Raw genomic sequence first — 17,794 nt, 5'->3', positions numbered from 1 at the left:
TGATCTTCAGTAATCATTTCATGTGGGGACTGAGGTGTATTGTTAGACTTTGACAGCTTAGCCAGTCACAAGAACAGATGTTTCTTTCGTAATGCATTTTACTCAAGAATTTCTCCATATTTCTTGTTTTTTTAATCTTTATCACACAATATGCAACTGTCCTTTTAGCTGCCCAGTTGACAGGTACAAACAGAAGCATGAATAATAGCATAAAAGCAATTGTTTGGTCATTCTAGTCAATTGACCACATAGATCAACTGTTCTGTAAGAAAGAGGCTCAGGATTATTGATAATGCAACTCTAGACTAGATTTTCTCCAGCTTTGCAAACAGTTAATGCTTTTAATCATTGGAAAGTAAGTAATCTGCAACCCTTTCCCTTCCAATAGATACTTCTAAATGACTAGATTTCCCAACTAAGGAAAGCTTTTCATGTATTTTTTTGGTACATTAAAAGTGAAAAGTCCTCAAGCAATTTTGTTTAGAATTGCTGGGAACGAATTAAATAAAAATTCTTCTTGTAGTGCTGCTGCTCTGAGGAGCAAGAAAAGAGACTCTCCTCTCAACTTCTCCGCAACTTTGCAGTGGCTCTCTGGGTTCCTTTAGTTTCTTCTGACAGAAGTCAGTCAGTCAGTCAGTCAGTCAGTCTTTCTCTCTCTCTCACCTTCCTTCCTTCCTTCCTTCCTTCCTTCCTTCCTTCCTTCCTTCCTTCCTTCCTTCCTTCCTTCCCCTTCCCCTTCCCCTTCCCCTTCCCCTTCCCCTAATGATGACAGAAAGAAAGTAATGTATGTATGGGATAGAGTCAGTACCATTGCTGGTTCTGGTAAAAAGACTACACGGATTTTAAAAATGTGGCCAATCAAGATGCAAATTTAGCACCAAAATGCAGTTAGGGTTTCCTGCATCTCCCTACTGCCATCTAGTGGTCGCCTCAACACGTGCAGTTACTGGTCTTTAAACATGCGTTCCATCGTTTTTCATCCTATATAGATCCCAACAATTCAGATGTAGGTACGTATTTCCACTATTAGCAGTCAAAGAATGTAGCATCCTCTTGCTCAGAGTCACAATATTGTTACATCAGTGTCGGGAGGTTCGTCACTTTACAAGCAACGCATCCTTCCGCTTCCATTCGCTGTACACAGCCTCGCTGGCGAAGTTGCGGATTCAGACGATGAGTGCGACAATAAACGGTCTTCAGAGTTACGGGGTTCCCGGAAAGGAGAGAAAGTTCCTGGATGTTTCATTTCGGAGTCATTCTCTCCAATGCGCGAAAGGCAACTGTAGGACGGGAAGGGAGTTTTCAAAAAGCTCCGAGGGAACGTGGTTCATCCTCCGGTTTCACCGGTTCTGGATAGCAACCGCCGTCATCAGCATCGCCATCTTACCAAGATCATACAGATTTACTAGCATCATTTATTCCGGGCTCCCTACAATCCGAACACCTGGTCTGGGAAAATCCGCACGAGTTTCCGTGTTTCTCTGCCGCCAGTTAGTGGTCAGGCGAATTTTTGCAGCCCAGTAATTTTTGCAGCCCTGCATGGATGAGGAAAATTAAACCAGGCTCCTTCGTCCGATTCTACACTCTTGTCTGTAATGAAGCAGTCAATCACAAAACGGATTTATTATTTCCTGGGATTTCCAGGTTTATTGGGGGGGGGGGGGTCGGAGGCTCGGAGTCCTCGGACCACTGTTGCAGCTGTTGCGGGAAAAAGCAAACGATCCTTTTGCAAGGGAAAACCTTTTGTACTTGAACGTAAACATATTCTCCAGGTTTGAACACTTTTGTGACAGAAAGAATAGAATATTTACCATTGTTGTTTTGTTTATTGGCCATTATGTACACCGAGACCATAGTCACCAAAGACAAATTCCTTGTGTGTCCAATCACACTTGGCCAATAAAGAATTTTCTTTCTTTCTTTTTCTCTTTCCTTCCTTTCATCTATCATCTATCTATCTATCATCTATCTATCTCATCTATATCTATCTATCTATCTATCTATCTATCTATCTATCTATCTATCTATCTATCTATCTATCTATCTATCTATCTATCATCTACCTACCTACCTACCTACCTACCTACCCATCCATCCATCCATCCATCCATCCATCTATCTATCATCTATCTATCTATCTATCATCCAACTTCAGTGGACCATTCTGCGGTCCGATATGCGGCTAACGCGTGAGGGGAAAGATAGGAAAAAGAAGCTGAGGAACTACGGAAAGCGCAAAAGTCCCCCCCCCCCAACAGAGATGCCGAGGCACCGCGGCGGTTCTTGTAACCGGTAGATCGTTCTGTGAGCTAAAACGGCCCAATCGGCAGTCGACAAGCCGCGGCACGCTTGCCTCGGATTGGTCAATGCTACTGTGACGTAATTGGCTTGCTCTCCCTGGGCGGCTCGAAATGCGTGCGGAAAGTGTGATCTTGGCCCGTTCGATTTGACGCGATTTGGCGGGAGGGTTCGGCCTCGAGCCAGGAGGAAAATCCAAGCTAGCGTAGAAAGTGACTTGATCCGGCTCTGACTTAAAAGAGGTAGGCAGGACGGAGAGACCGCTGTTCCACAGCGGGAAAGGTTTTCCTGCCTGTATTTTACTGCTATTGCGAAGTGCTTCGCTCTCAGTATTTCGTTATTATCGAAGAGGGGGTGCTGCCTCTTTCTCCCTCCGCTGACGGTGACCGATGACACAGCCGCACAGACAGAAGTGGCCGTTGTTCCCTTTCGTTTCTTTTTAATTGAACTGAAAGGTGTTCCAATACATTTTCTTTTAGATTTGCACCCTTGGTTTATGAAGCCCAAATCATCACCACACCCTTGTGAATACACCGATGCACCTTAATTTTGAATAAATATGTATAGGTTTTTCACCTCAGGTGAAACTAATTTCTCAAGATATTCCTTGACTTAGTTCATTTAGTGACAGCAGTTCCAAGTTACAACAGCAGTGAAAAAAGGGACTCATGAGCATTTTTCACACTTATGTGAACATTGCACCATCCCTCATGGTCAGGTATAGTATAGCCTTTATTGTAGATCATGTATACAACGAAATTGGTTTTAGCCTCACTGGTGCAATCCATGACAAAAAAATACAAACAACATAAATAGTATACAGAATAATCCCTGTGCAAGTAATTTGGGGGGAACCCCATGATTTTACATGCAGATACTTGACAACTGATTGACAGTTGTAGTGTCCTGGAGTCGTGATCATATTTTCTGATCTTCTGACGAGCAAAGTCAATGGGGAAGCCAGATTCAGGTCACAATCGTGTGACTAACAATTGTAGTGATTCACTTAACAAATGTGGGGAGAAAAATCGTAGAACGGGACAAAACTCACTTAACAATTTCTCACTTAGCAACATAAATTCTGGGCTTTATTGTCATCATAAATTGAGGATTACCTATACATCTATTTTATATTAAATGTTCTGTAGTTTTATGTATGCTGTTGTATTTTGATAGTATCTTTCACAATTTATTGAAACCTACTTCTATCTAAGGAAAAAAAAACAGGTCTTTGTATATCCTGTGCATTTTTCAATAGATTCCTCTGTGTGCATTATGAAATGACAAATTATTTTTATGGTGTGATGAGGTTTGTGGTGGTGTATATAAAGGAGGACCTATGCAGAGTATACCATACATTATTTTAACCCAAGCTTTTTCTATGGAAAGTTAACAAGTTTCTGACATGTACCCTTTCTTTTTTTCTCTCTGTTAAAATGCTTCAAATACACTTTTTCAAGATGTTCCTTATCTTGATTATTTCTCAATCCTTACAGCTTTATATTATCTTTTTTAAAATTATCTTGATGTTAACTGTGCCCTAGAGTCTTAAGTATGGTGAAAATGCCAAATGTAAAGATAATAAAATAGTGGAAGCTTTATTTTTAACTTTTCTAATTATTTTCTTCAATTTTTTGGGAAGAAACTATATGAAAGTTTTCTAAGAACCCACTGTTACAGAATTTTGAAAGGAAGATAGGGCTTAACCTACACAAAAGCCAAGTTATTCTTTATAATGGGACTTAGCCATTTAAGGAATTCTTCAAAATCCTTTCCCAATTTGCCCAGAACAGTTTTTAAATTGTTCTATAACTTCATAGCCCCATTTCCTCAAACAATTTTTTTAAAATATGCTACACTAGTCACTTTTCTGTCCTCTAAAATAGAGAATGGTTTTAGGGATGGATTGCAATGTTTTGTTAAAAAATTAGATGAACAGGGCTTGGATCTTCTCAAACCCATTATATTTGCCTCAGACTCATAATATACTTTTCTTAACCCCAGTACCTATCATGTTTTCTGCAGTAAGCACAATCTTTGCAATTTCTTTTCCCCATAAAGTCCATCAAGTTCCCTAGGGATCATCCCTGTGTTGCATGTATTTAAAGATATTTTTAACGTGAGTAAGATGCTTCTTGAAATCTATTTTCCCATGTTTTAACTACCATTTCCTTCCTACAAGTTTCAGTTCTTTTGTATTGCCTGTTCTGGGGCAATATCTTTGTTTTCTGAGGTAAATTTGAAGTCTAGCTTGACTCTTGTTAACTTCACAGACATAACCATATAGCTTTCTTGGCATGATTCAGAAGTACAGTAGCTCACCACTGTGTTTGTCTGCATTTTTATCCATTACTTTCCATTCTAAGTCAAGACCTGTGACTTGAATCCTCGCATATATAATGGGCTCAATTCTAAACACTTTTGTTTTGTAGTTAAAATCATGTAGCAGAAACTTAACTGCAAATTAATCCAAAAACTTAACTGCAAAATAAATTTCCTGGCGAATAGGTGTAAATTTAAAACATGTAAATAGTAGGAATAGGAAAACATCTAAATAGTTCTTCCTCTATTCAGACTATGAAATTATAATTGAAAAAAAGCCCTTGAATTGTATTATGGATTTATATCAGTGGTGGGTTGCAGGTGGTATGCCTCGGTACAGGTGTACTGGAGCCTGCCCAAGCACCAGATACCATTCCAGTATGGTGCTCCTTAATGGTCTTTTAAATCTTCAGCGCTTCCGCGCACACGCATAGCAGCACTTGCGTGATGCTCCGCTGCACCATCCATGTGGACACCGCTGGACCCGTTCCAACCGTACCGGTTGGAACGGGATCCGGAACCCACCACTGATTTATATGTAGTGTGTACCAGTATTACTACTTTTATTCTTGCAGTTAGTCAATAGTTTGCAGCCACTTCAATAATAAATATACACAGTTAGATTTTTTTATATCTTACTGCATATTCATTTGAAGAACTGGGATTCCTTTGGAATACTTCAAGAAATATCTTTGAATTACTTGTTGAATAATCTATATTTCACTTCATATTTATTTCCACATTACTTTTGTATTAGTATTGTTGGTATTTCTCACTTCAAGCTATATTTTGTTGATTGAAAGAGTAGATAATTCATTTAATTTACCTCACTTGAATATTAAAATGAAAAAAAATGATATTCTACTGTTTTAACAGTTGTAACTTTGAGAAAGCCATACAGATGTCCTCATCTTGCAACCATTTATTTAATGAGTTTTCAAAGTTACAGTGATTAATGGCCATTTTTCACACTTATGACCATTGCAGCATCCCTATGAACATGTGATCAAAATTCAGACGCTTGGCAACTGGCATGTATTTATGACAGTTGTAGTGTCCCAGGGTCACCTTTTCCGACTTTCTGATAAGGTCCAAATCAATGTTACTAATTTAAGAACTGCAGTGATTCACTTAACAGCTATGGCAGGAAAGGTCATAAAATGGGAGCCAAAATTCACTTAATTGTCTCGCTTAGCAACAGAAACTTTGGGCTTAATTGTGGTCATAGGTTGAGGACTACTTGTATTTCAAATGTAAACTTTCCTCAAGGAATCTTTCTTTATAGTGGTATCTCACTGTACCACTATTATGGACTACGTATCCTGAGGAAGTCCCCCAGGATTTTTCTACATAATCAAGCTCTGGATATCAAGTAAAAATGCTTCTACATATAGGCTATTAGGGTATAAAAACGTGCCAATGATTTTTATTACCTTGTGCTTAGGATTTTCAGCTTGGGTTTTTTTTCAAGAAGAGAAGCAATGTGCAATTAATGCAACAATAATAATGTATTATTTTAATCATACACCACATTGCTTTGGCAACTGCAAGAATGATGAGTAATTTAAAACTACTGTATAACTAAATAATGGTTCACATATGGGGGGGGGGACTAGTATTTGGAGATTTTTAAGAAAAAACTATTCTGAAACGCTGTTGGTTTTGAAAATTCTGAAATAGTTATATCAACAATCTGATAGATACATTAAAATAATGGTTTTTCATTGCTATTCATTCCCCCCACAGATTACCATGGGTGATTTTGAAAAGGGTAAAAAGATCTTTGTTCAGAAATGTTCACAATGCCACACGGTTGAAAAAGGTGGAAAGCACAAGACAGGCCCTAATCTCTGGGGACTCTTTGGCCGAAAAACAGGACAATCTGCAGGATTTTCTTATACAGATGCAAACAAGAATAAAGGTAAATTATATTGATAAATAGGCATAATGGTGGGAGCAATTTGATGAAAATTGCTTTATAAAACAGTTGGGTCAATATTAAGTTATTTTAAAATACTACCTCTAAATTAATTGGCTCCAGAGTCAGGGAAATAAAAATGTCAGTTATTGATTACTTCCCATTTTAAAATAGAGTTGTTGGATATCTTCCAAAAACAACTTTCTAATACACTGTATGTAATGGTAGAGGAAGATTTCGCTGCACTCTTAATTTTGGCAAACTATATTCAAACATCCTTGGTTAGCATGTCAGTAGTAAGAGATGCTGGAGTTGTTAGTCACCAGTATCTGAGACTTATAGATTCTTTATTTCTGTGGAGGTGCATACTCTGTTTCTTTAGGGAGTATCTATTATTTATGTTTGATGTTTGAGATATTATTAGATTAATAGTTCATTCTATTTTTGGTATGCTATGCATCTACTTAGGCCAACGCTACAAGAATTTGTGTCAGAACTGTGTCTTGCTTTCAGTCCTATGTAGTAAAGATCCAATGGTGGAGCTTGACAATTTGTAGTTATACTAGAGGTAGTTTGAGCTGGCAAGGAGCCTATGTCAGTGCAGATTTTTGTTTATTGCAAATGTTACAATGGGAAAATATTAGTCATATTAAGATGCAATTCTGGAGCCATCAGGGAGGAAATCTTCACTAAACGTAAAGGAGCCTGCTACGTTTCAGTCATGGTGCTTGATTTTTAAGCTTTCTACAGGTGAAACTTGAAAAATTAGATATTGTGCAAAACTTTATTTATTTCAGTAATGCAACTTAAAAGGTGAAAGTAATATATGAGATAAGACTCCTTACATGCAAAGCAAGATAGTTCAAGGCGTGATTTGTCATAGTTGTGATGATTACGGCTTACAGCTCATGAAAACCCCAAATCCATCTAAGAAAATTAGAATATTACATGCAATCAATAAAACAAGGATTGTACATAGAACAATATCGGACCTCTGAAAAGTATAAGCATGCATATGTATTCAGTACTTGGTTTGAGCCCCTTTTGCAGCAATTACTGCCTCAATGCGGCATGGCATGGAAGCTATCAGCCTGTGGCATTGCTGAGGGTTATGGAAGACCAGGATGCTTTAATAGCGGCCTTCAGCGCTTCTGCATTGTTCGGTCTCATGTCTCTCATCTTTCTCTTGGCAATGCCCCATAGTTTCTCTATGGAGTTCAGGTCAGGCGAGTTTGCTGGCCAATCAAGCACAGTAATCCAACAGTCATTGAACCAGATTTTGGTGCTTTTGGCAGTGTGGGCAGCTGGAAAATGAAGTTAGCATCCCCATAAATCTCATCTGCGGAAGGAAGCATGAAGTGCTCCAAAATCTCCTAGTAGACGGCTGCGTTAACTCTGGTCTTAATGAAGCACAGTGGTCCAAAGTCCTGTTGCTCAGTGGTCCAAAGTCTTCTTTTCTGATGAGAGCAATTTTTGCATCTCATTTGGAAACCAAGGACCCAGAGTATGGAGGAAGAATGGAGAGGCCAATCAAGCACAGTAATCCCACGGTCATTGAACCAGTTTTTGGTGCTTTTGGCAAAAGTTGCTCTCATCAGAAAAGAGGACTTTGGACCACTGGGCCATTTGCAGAATTTTCATTTAATATGGGGTGGTCAAGAAAGCAAGGGGTAAGTACATACCCCTCAATATTACGCCACCCCCCCCCCCCGGATATGATCTCTTGGAACAACTTGCTCCCTACCTGAAGTTAGAATTGTTCCTTCCCTTTTTAATATTTAGGCTGGCTGTTTTTCCTTATTCTGGAGTTTTGGGTACAGAGTCTACCAAGACTTGGCTCTTTCCACACGCATTAGGCTAGGATGAGATTGACCAGGGAGACTGTCTGGTGCCTGGGGTCTGTTTTTGGTTTTATGGATTTTTGTGAGCCTCTTAGAATCATTAAATGAGATAAGCAGTCCTAAAAGTATTTTAAAGAAATGAAAAGTCTGCAATTTAAGAATTACATTTCATTAGCCGTCTGATCATTAATGTTAATGTTACTGTTGGTATATTTCAAATGTTACAAAGATATGACATTTTACATACTGAATATTTTTGGACTATTACTATTTTTATTATGCTGTGTATTGCCTTGAGTCTTGGATGGAGGCAGCCTATATAGATTATATAAATAAAATAAAAATATTGGATTATAATGAAAATAAAATCTATTAAATTGTTTTACAGCGCAGTGTCTTGTTCTTCTACTATTGAACAGCAATATAGAACTATATCATTATTCACAATATTTACAGTATATATTAATATACTGTAGGAAGTTATCACCTAGCCCTCTCCCAGGAAAATGAAATATCTAGGAAATATTGATAAGGCAGAATATTATATTTTCCTGGATGTGAAAAAGGGAGAAACACATTTTAAAAAACTAAATTCCTGCAGCTTCCTGCCCATCCCCACTTTGTCAATGGGCCATTAAGAAGGCCAAGCTAGTCCACTTTACATAATAAAGAGTTCTCCTCTTCAGCTGTGATGGGATTAAGGCAGGATAATATTGCCTTTTACTCAACTGACCACATGGCATCTAAACTCAATCAAACCTGAATTCAAAACTCACCCTAGAGGGTTGGCCTTGCATGGGCCCATGGGAGTCTGGCAACCAATCAGAATACATTTCTTACACAGGAACAGGAAACAGATAGGTGGGACAGAACAGATTATAAAAAGCCCTGCAAGCCCTTTTTCTCTCTCTCTCTCCTCTGCTCTTCTCTTTCCTTCTCTTCTTCTCCACCAACATTGAAGCATGTGATCACCTTTTCTGTTCAGGCCTCAAGCCATGTGGTCCTGTCCACCATTAAAACCATCTTTCCAAGCAGCCTCTATGTCTCCAGTGTCTTTTTCCCCACTTGGAGCTGAACCCAGAAGGACATTTCTTCCAACAATACGTACCATTATCTTGAGCATTTTCATGGAGAGTGTGTGTGTGTATTCCATGAAATTGCTCAGGTAATGATTTATTTTCATATACCATATCCCTACAGGAAATCCAGCTAATTACTTTAATGACTGAACAGGAATTTGAACTGGGTTTCTGATCTCTCCTAACTGCAGTACTTTTTTTCTTTTTGTGCTGTAATGGCCTGCATTGTGACAGCTAAATCAGATTGCTGAAATTCCACTGCTGTCATTTTTGGTTATTTAATTTATTCTGACAGAGGGTGGCTAGATTCTTTATACATCAGTATCTGTCTATTTCAGTTTTGTACTGACACATCTTTACATTGGGCACAGCCCATGGCAGTTGGCTTTTCTTTTTCTTTTTTCATCTAACTACTTTCAGCTGTTGAAGAAGGCAGGTAAGTTTGCCACTTAAGTTTGCTTGTCCAGAGAAACTTACTTGAATTGCACAAAATTATTCGCATGTTTTGCTGAGCAGGAAGCACTCCTTTCATTTTTTAAATCTTTGAGTTCTAATTCCAAGGGCATATTTACTTGAAACATTTACTTGAACATAAATTCAAATTAAATAAGTCTAAATATGGATAAGAGGGGAAGTTAATATAGATTTCATTTAGAAAGGGTTGGATTGTATTCAGCTTTATCCGTTTCTGACAGAATGGTATCGATAAGCGCAATATGCTTTTCCTTCATTTTATATCATATTATAGACTGTCATACTTAATTCTCTCAATTTATTCTATGTATGTCTCTACTGTACTTATTTATGAGCACATTATCAATATACTAGTATTTGGGAGCATATATAGGATTGCAGTGAAGTGGCATCTAAGGGAAACTCTGTTGCATGGGGGAGTTCTAGTTGTATAATATTGAATACAGCATTAAATATATATCCCATATATTCAGGGGAGGAAGTAATACAATAGCGGTGAAAAAGCTATGTCTTTCCAGATATTGCAAACCACAGATTTCAACATTTCTTACCATTGACCCATCTGGCTCAGGCTATTGGATATTTGTAATTTTGCCTTATAGAAATATCTTACAGGTCAAACAGTGCTTTAACAATCACTTGAATATTAGAAACAATGGTGTACAGAGATGATTGAGGAGACATTTCCTCTGGCAGTAGCTTTCTATTCCCTGTTATTAAAAATAATCTTTATGTTCCTTCAGTAGCTGAAACAGTCAGTCGGAGGGAGGGGAAGAGAAGGGGACGAAGGAAGGAAAAGGTGGTTGCTGCTAGATTGCAGAATACTTTACTACTTAGGATTTATTTAGCTGCCCATCTTTTAATATTTATTCATTAGTAAAACATTTCTTATTTTTTTAAACCCTTTGTTCAGTTAGAAACATTATTTTTATACACTTTAACATGATTTTTTTTCAATTTAAACAATTTTATTAGTTTATAACATAGCATACAAAGAAAATACAAAAGTAAATAAAAGGGATATTAGAAAGGGGAAAGGGAAGAAAAGAGTGGGAGAAAGCAAGGGGGGGGAAAGGAAAAAAAGGCATTGACTTCCAACTCCCTTTGGTGCAGTAGAATAAGGCATTATACATCAACCCTCAAGTTTTTACTTTTGCATAATAGTATAAACTAGTCATTTCTATAACAACAAATCTATCTAATAGGTAAAACCCAAAATCAAAGTTCCATTTTCTTCCGCCTCAAGCACAAAGTCCAGAAGCAGTTTCTAAGTAGAAATAAAAGTATTTGTATTTCTTTCTTTCTTTGATCAAGACAGTCAATTTAGCCATCTCTGCAAAGTCCATCCATTTTTGCAGCCATTCATCCATAGTGGGGATTGAGGTGACCTTCCATTTCTGTGCATAAAGACGTTTTGCTGCTGTCAACATATATAACATCACAGTTCTGAATTTTTTTCCAGGTCTTTTTTTGTAAACCCAAAAGAAAAGTCTCTGGGTTTTTTTTATATTCGCATTAAGAAATTTCTTTATTAAGATATGAATCCTACTCTAATATTTCTTTGCTTTATCACACATCTACCCTTACATTTCCAACATTCATTTGAAATACCTTTATAAATTCTTGACAACTTATCTGGAGTTAAATACCAATGATACATCATCTTATAGAAAATTTCTTTTAGGTTTAATGTAAATTTTAAACCTTTATTCCACATATTCTCCCATTGTTCAAGAATTACCTTATATCTAAAGTTCCTTGCCTACTAAAACACACAATGTTTTACTTGTTCAGTTTCCAGATTTAAATTCAATAACATTTTATAGGCTTTAGCAATTTGTTCATCACAATCACACAATAGAGTTTCCAATTCATTTTTAACAATGTTAAACCGATAATTCTTTTGTCTAATTTAAATCTTTCTTTCAATTGTAAATATGTAAACCAATGGCAGACATGACCTTCTGATTCTAGCTGCTCCTTAAATTTGAGAGTAGGGTCACCCAAGTTAAAAGATATTATTTTACCATAATATTTACCCGTTTGGCCTCATTACCATTTCTTTTCTTAAAAAAGCTTCCTGTGGGGAAACCTAAAGAGGCACCTTTGTGGAAAACCTTGTTATGTTTGGAACATTATGAGAATGTTCCAAATTCTCAAAATAGCACATCTGACAAAATATAACAGAAAAATTCCCTGAAAAAATTAGAAAATAATATTTCTTAGGTTTATTGCATTATCCCAGGCAAACTACGAAGGCGGACACCAGATAAATCTTCGCTTCTGTCACATATAGTATCATCAATTTTGCAATGACACCAAATTTTGTAAGAATAAATTACAAAAATAATTAATGCATCTATTACAATAAAACTCTGGTTAAAAAAATAGTAATTTGAGTCCCTAATTAATATTTTAATAGAACATCACCTGGAAAATCTGGAAATTGTAGTCCCAATATAATTGAAGGGTGACAAGTCACTCATGTGCTGGTGACGTCTCGCCTTGACTACTGCAACGCTCTCTACATGGGGCTTCCCTTGAAATGCACTCGGAGACTACAGTTGGTCCAGAATGCGGCCGCGCGGGTGATTATGGGGAGTACAAGGTACTCCCATGTGACACCTCTCCTGCGCAAGCTGCACTGGCTTCCTGTGGTCTATCGGGTGCGTTTCAAGGTTTTGATAACGATCTTTAAAGCGCTCCATGGCACAGGACCTAGCTACCTGCGGGTTCGTATATTGCCCCATACATCCCTGCGACCAATTCGCTCGCACAGAGAGGGACTTCTCCAGGTGCCGTCCACCAGACAGTGTCGGGGGGCGGCGCCTAGGAGCAGAGCCTTCTCTGTGGCGGGCCCAGCTCTGTGGAATGACCTCCCCCCGGACATCAGGACTACCTCTGACCTCCACTCCTTCCGTGTAAAGCTCAAGACCCACCTTTTCCAAGTAGCTGGCCTGGCTCAACCATAGTTTGATCATATCGCTCCTGATGGGTTTTTAATCTTGTAATTTTAATTAGGGGATTTTAAATTGCAATCTTAATTTTATTTCCATTTATCTGTCTACCTCCTCCACGTATACGTCTATGTTTATGTGTATGTATTGTCTATATTTGTATTTTATGTGTTTTTATTGTACGCCGCCCCGAGTCCTTCTGGAGAGGGTGCAGCTAATCAAATAAAATATTATTATTATTATTATTATTATTATTATTATTATTATTATTATTATTATTATTATTATTATATATATATATATTGTGCGTTGTCTTTTAAAACAAATATGATCCAACTTAATGAGAAAAGTGAAAAGATTGACACAAAATAAATAAAATTTATTTGGTTGTCGGTCTTGACAATTTACTCTAGTTATATTTTGTTAACTATTACTATTTAATCCTGATTATTTTATTGTGAAATATTAATTGTGTAATTATCATTTGATTATATTAAAAAGATAATGCCATATGATTTTGATATCAAAGTCAGAAACCTAGATCTAGATGCTGAAGTATTTACTTAAATAATACAACTAAAATATTGACCAGTTTGGGAATCAGCATTAACCAGTTGATAAGTAAAATGTGCTTCAAAAGCTAAATAGAGTACCAGATATATACTGAATGTTAAATGAGATCTTACAATAATCAAAGCTAGAATTTGCTTGACAATCTTTTTTTAGCTTTGGAAAAAAAATTTTTTGCAGATACTTTGACTTAAACCTGTAACTGGTTGGTTACTATTACGATATTAATATAATATGTAATAGATATTGCATAATTATGTATATTTTTCAGGTATTGTCTGGAATGAAAATACACTGATGGAATATTTAGAGGAGCCAAAGAAATATATTCCTGGAACAAAAATGGTCTTTGCTGGCATTAAAAATAAAAATGAAAGAGCAGATCTCATTGCATATTTGAAAAAGGCAACTTCTTCATGAAACATTGTAGTTTCTGAATACCAAAATATTCTGTCTGGTGTTTTATTATTGTTCTGGCAGGGGTTTATTAATTATTGTCTTAAAGAAAATAAAAATATTTCTTTAAAAATTAAGGGAAAATAGTTCTTTTCTTTTTACACACCCATATCCTGGTAATAATCAGTTGTTCCTTTTATTTACTTATAATATGCATAGTTGTTCCTATTATACATTTTTCAGTTTAAGACAAAAAATAAAGGAATTAGAAGTTTATTAATGATAGACAACTTGGCTTAGATAAATATCTACAGAAGTTAATTTTTTGGAGTGATTGTGTGTTATTTAATTAATAGAACAGAGAAAAGAAAAAAATAAGGTCAGGGAGATACCTATTACTTTCTCTTAATGTTTAATCATTAAGCTTTTTTAAAATTCTTAAAACAGTTGTTGAAGTTCTCCAAAAATGTTCAGTCTTGAATAATACATTTTGCTGCTATAAGTAAACAATCAGTCCTTATTTTTAAATGAAGCATTGGATCATATTAACAGATGCAAAGGGTCTAGAGACCCTTTGTTTTGTAATAATAGTGATGTAACCAAAAAATCTGAACCAATTTCATTAAAAATTCTGTAGCAGAAGGTTACTAACTTATTGCATGTTCGCTAGATATTGTAAAGAAGTCCCTTTTGCATATAGTCCCTCCAACAGTCTGAAGACTGATTCTGTAGGGTACATGCTAATTAAGGAGGGGTTAAAACTTCTACCTGTGTAACTGCTTCAGTTGCAACTCTTGGATAGTGACAGAAAGACAAAGCCTCATTTCCATAAAAATTGTCATTTTGGTCCATCTATCACATTGTTTAAATCAATATTCTAAACACTATTTCAGCCAAGTGAGCATCCCCATCTGGATTTGCAATAGTAGCATATAGATCTTAGACATTACAGTATTCCTTTTGAAAATGCCAAATAATTTTATATTTCCTCAATTAATAGATAAGTTGCAGAATCCTAACATTTTTTTATCCACATTGATGTTTCCCTCAAAAACATAAATGTTGGGATGCTACAGGGGAAATGCTACCTATCCATGTAAAATACTGCCCATTTGAAAATTGCCTTGGTAAAGGCATTATTAAATTTTGTTTAGCTTAGGCTGAAAAAGTACCATGTATCATTTTAAAGATGTCAGGCAGTGATTCAATGCTCAGGCAGCCTTCTAATGTAAATGGAATCAGATGATTTGTGCTGCTTGGTAATGGCTTTTAAAATTTGGAACCTCCCTGCCTCTCTGTTTTTGTGGTCAATATAAAATCTGTCAATTTATTCTTAGAAATAAAACAAGCTTCCAAGATTTTTTTAATATAGTTATGTAATGTTTTATCTGGAAATTCTAATGGATGGGATTGAAATAAGAAATTAGGACTTGAAAGAACCAACAAGTTGCTATCCAATTTAAAGTTTCAAATGATTGGTCTGATTTTTCCTTTTTTTCCCAGGCTGCAATAAAATTTATTTGTTTATTAAATTTGTTTGCTGCCCATCTTGTCACTTTGGGCAACTTACGTTTGTTTGCTGCCCATCTTACCATCCTGGGCACTTTAAATGTAAATGGAAAATTATTACCACATAATATTTAAAACACTTTTTAAATATTCTTAGTAATGTTGATCCATGGGTATTTTTAAGAATTTGAATGCAATTACTGTAGGATTCTTAAAGCATTAGATACCACTCTCTAAGTTGCAAGGGGAGTATGGAAGTAGATCCCCCCCCAATTTTTTTTTTAAAATTCAGTGAGCAGCCTAATACCTGAGCAAGCCAAGGTTTCTTCTTAATATGTTTGGCTGAAGAGCTAGGATTCAACAATGTAAATACCATGTCACCTGCAAATAAGATTAGTAAATACCAATTCCCAAATTTAATCCCTTGAATTTGATTATTAGCCTGCCATGCAATTGTTAAGACTTCTAAAGCCAAATTAAATAAAGAGGTGATGGGTACCTCCTCATTTAATTCCTCTCAAAATTACAGTCATAATTGCTGAACCTCATCTGTGTGTCTGTGTTAATGTAGAATTAACCATGTTAAGAAAATAGGGTCCAAATTTAAATTCCTTTAATACCTGCTTTAAAAGTAAGTCCCCTCCTGAGAATTCAATACCTTCAATATATCCAGTGAATATTTAACTGAAGGAGTCATATTTACTTCCCTAAAATGTGTGATATTTAATCTTTTCTTAATAGGTGTACACACACACACACATATGGAATAAAATCAGTTTGATCTAAAAGAACATTCCAAATTTAAATAATAGTATTTACAATACATTTGCATATTAAGCTTGGCAGTATGTTTTGCATATGATTTATAATCCACACTGAAGTGAACTCAGTCTATAAGAAGTCAGTCCCTGTGGGTCTTTTCCCAACTGGCATTCGTTGGCAATGGTGGTACCAGCAGCACTGGAGCCGAAGTAAAGGCAGAGGGCTTCAGGAGTATCAGCCAGCTGCCACTACCCCCAGGACTCTTATTTCAGCTCCAGTACTGCCACTATTGCCAAGGATTGCTGCCCTGCACCATAGCCAGTGTAGCCTCACCTACTGCCACCCTGCACTCTGCAGGCCCTAGCACCTCCAGCTGGCCTCTGCCATCATCTTCCTCCTCCTGCTGACAAGGCGCATCCGATCCGGCTCTATGCTAGGTGGCTGCACCAGGTCGTCTTCCTGAGGCCACGAGCGCCTCTCTCCAAATCACACATTGCCTTCTCAGCTTACAATAAGGTCACACCTGCTCCTCTCCAAATTGGAAGATAAGTAGATAGGGGGAGTGCTCAGTGATGTTGCAAGTAGAGATGTATGGCATCTGCCTTTAAAATGACACATGCAGTTCAACTTCTTTTTTTTTTTAAGTTCTCAGGTCAGAGGAAAAAACGTTAATCTAAGTAAAAACACCACACAGGATAACACCCAAAATAAATAATTTCTCCCTACCTCCTCCAAAAAGGTTGTAACTGCAGGCAGCCTGCCAAGGACCCGAAGTTTGATCATGTGACCACAGGGTCATTGCAATGGTCGTAACAATAGAGTCCAGGCATAAGTACAGGTAGGCTTTAAGTTATAACACAACTGAGCCCCAAACCTATGTTGCTAAGTGAAACATTTGTTAATTGAGTTTGCCCCATTTCTTGCTACAGTTGTTAAGTGAATCATTGCATTTGTTAAGTCAGTAACATGGTTAACTGAATCTGGATTCCCCATTGACTTTGCTAATCAGAAGGTCGCAAAAGGGGATCATATGACCCCAGGACACTGCAGCTGTCATAAATATGAACCACTTGTCCAAGCATCTGAGTTTTTATCATAAGACCATATGGATACTACAATGGTTATGTGAAAAACAGTCATAGGTCACTTTTTTCAGTCCTGTTGTAACTGAAGAGCCACTAAATGAACTGTTGTAAGTCGAGGACCACTTGTACTATTTGTTCAGGGCTGTCGTAACTTCAGTCACTGAATGAATGGTCATTAACCGAGGAATCCATTTATGTGTTTTAACCTTTTTACATTTGGTTGTTTTTTTTAATTGTTGTGACCAGCCCAGGGTTACTTCAGTCAGATGGGCAGCTGTACAAATTTGAATATATAAAATAATGTAATATCCATATATCTGTTTGGTCTGCGAGCTTAAGAAAATGAAGAGATCTGTGTATACAGAGGTGGGTTGCGCTTACGTTCACAATGAGTTCGCTGGTTGTGAGTGCTTGCACGTGCCACTTTGGGACTGAAATGGAGCTTCAAACTTCGCTAATCAACTCAGGCAGCTCTGGTGAATATAGCAGGAGCAGCACGGAACTCAGCTGGACAACATGGGCCGGGGGGGGGGGGGGGAATGAGCCAGAAAGTTATTTATATATGGAAAGCATAGCACAAGGG

The 17,794-nt window shown here is 37.0% G+C and overlaps 1 protein-coding gene across 1 annotated transcript; it reads left to right on the top strand.

Moving 5' to 3' along the window:
- Positions 1-2,404: 2,404 nt before the first annotated feature.
- On the top strand, positions 2,405-13,936 carry LOC309385429 (cytochrome c iso-1/iso-2). Its single transcript, XM_081939912.1, has 3 exons — positions 2,405-2,540; positions 6,367-6,541; positions 13,731-13,936. The coding sequence occupies exons 2-3, from the start codon at positions 6,373-6,375 to the stop codon at positions 13,877-13,879; spliced, it is 318 nt and encodes a 105-aa protein (XP_081796038.1). The 5' UTR covers positions 2,405-2,540; positions 6,367-6,372; the 3' UTR covers positions 13,880-13,936.
- Positions 13,937-17,794: the final 3,858 nt, after the last annotated feature.

Source organism: Natrix helvetica (assembly GCF_964273705.1).
Source record: "Natrix helvetica genome assembly, chromosome: 1".
Taxonomy (NCBI): domain Eukaryota; kingdom Metazoa; phylum Chordata; class Lepidosauria; order Squamata; family Natricidae; genus Natrix; species Natrix helvetica.
This window is presented reverse-complemented; position numbering and strand designations above follow the sequence as displayed.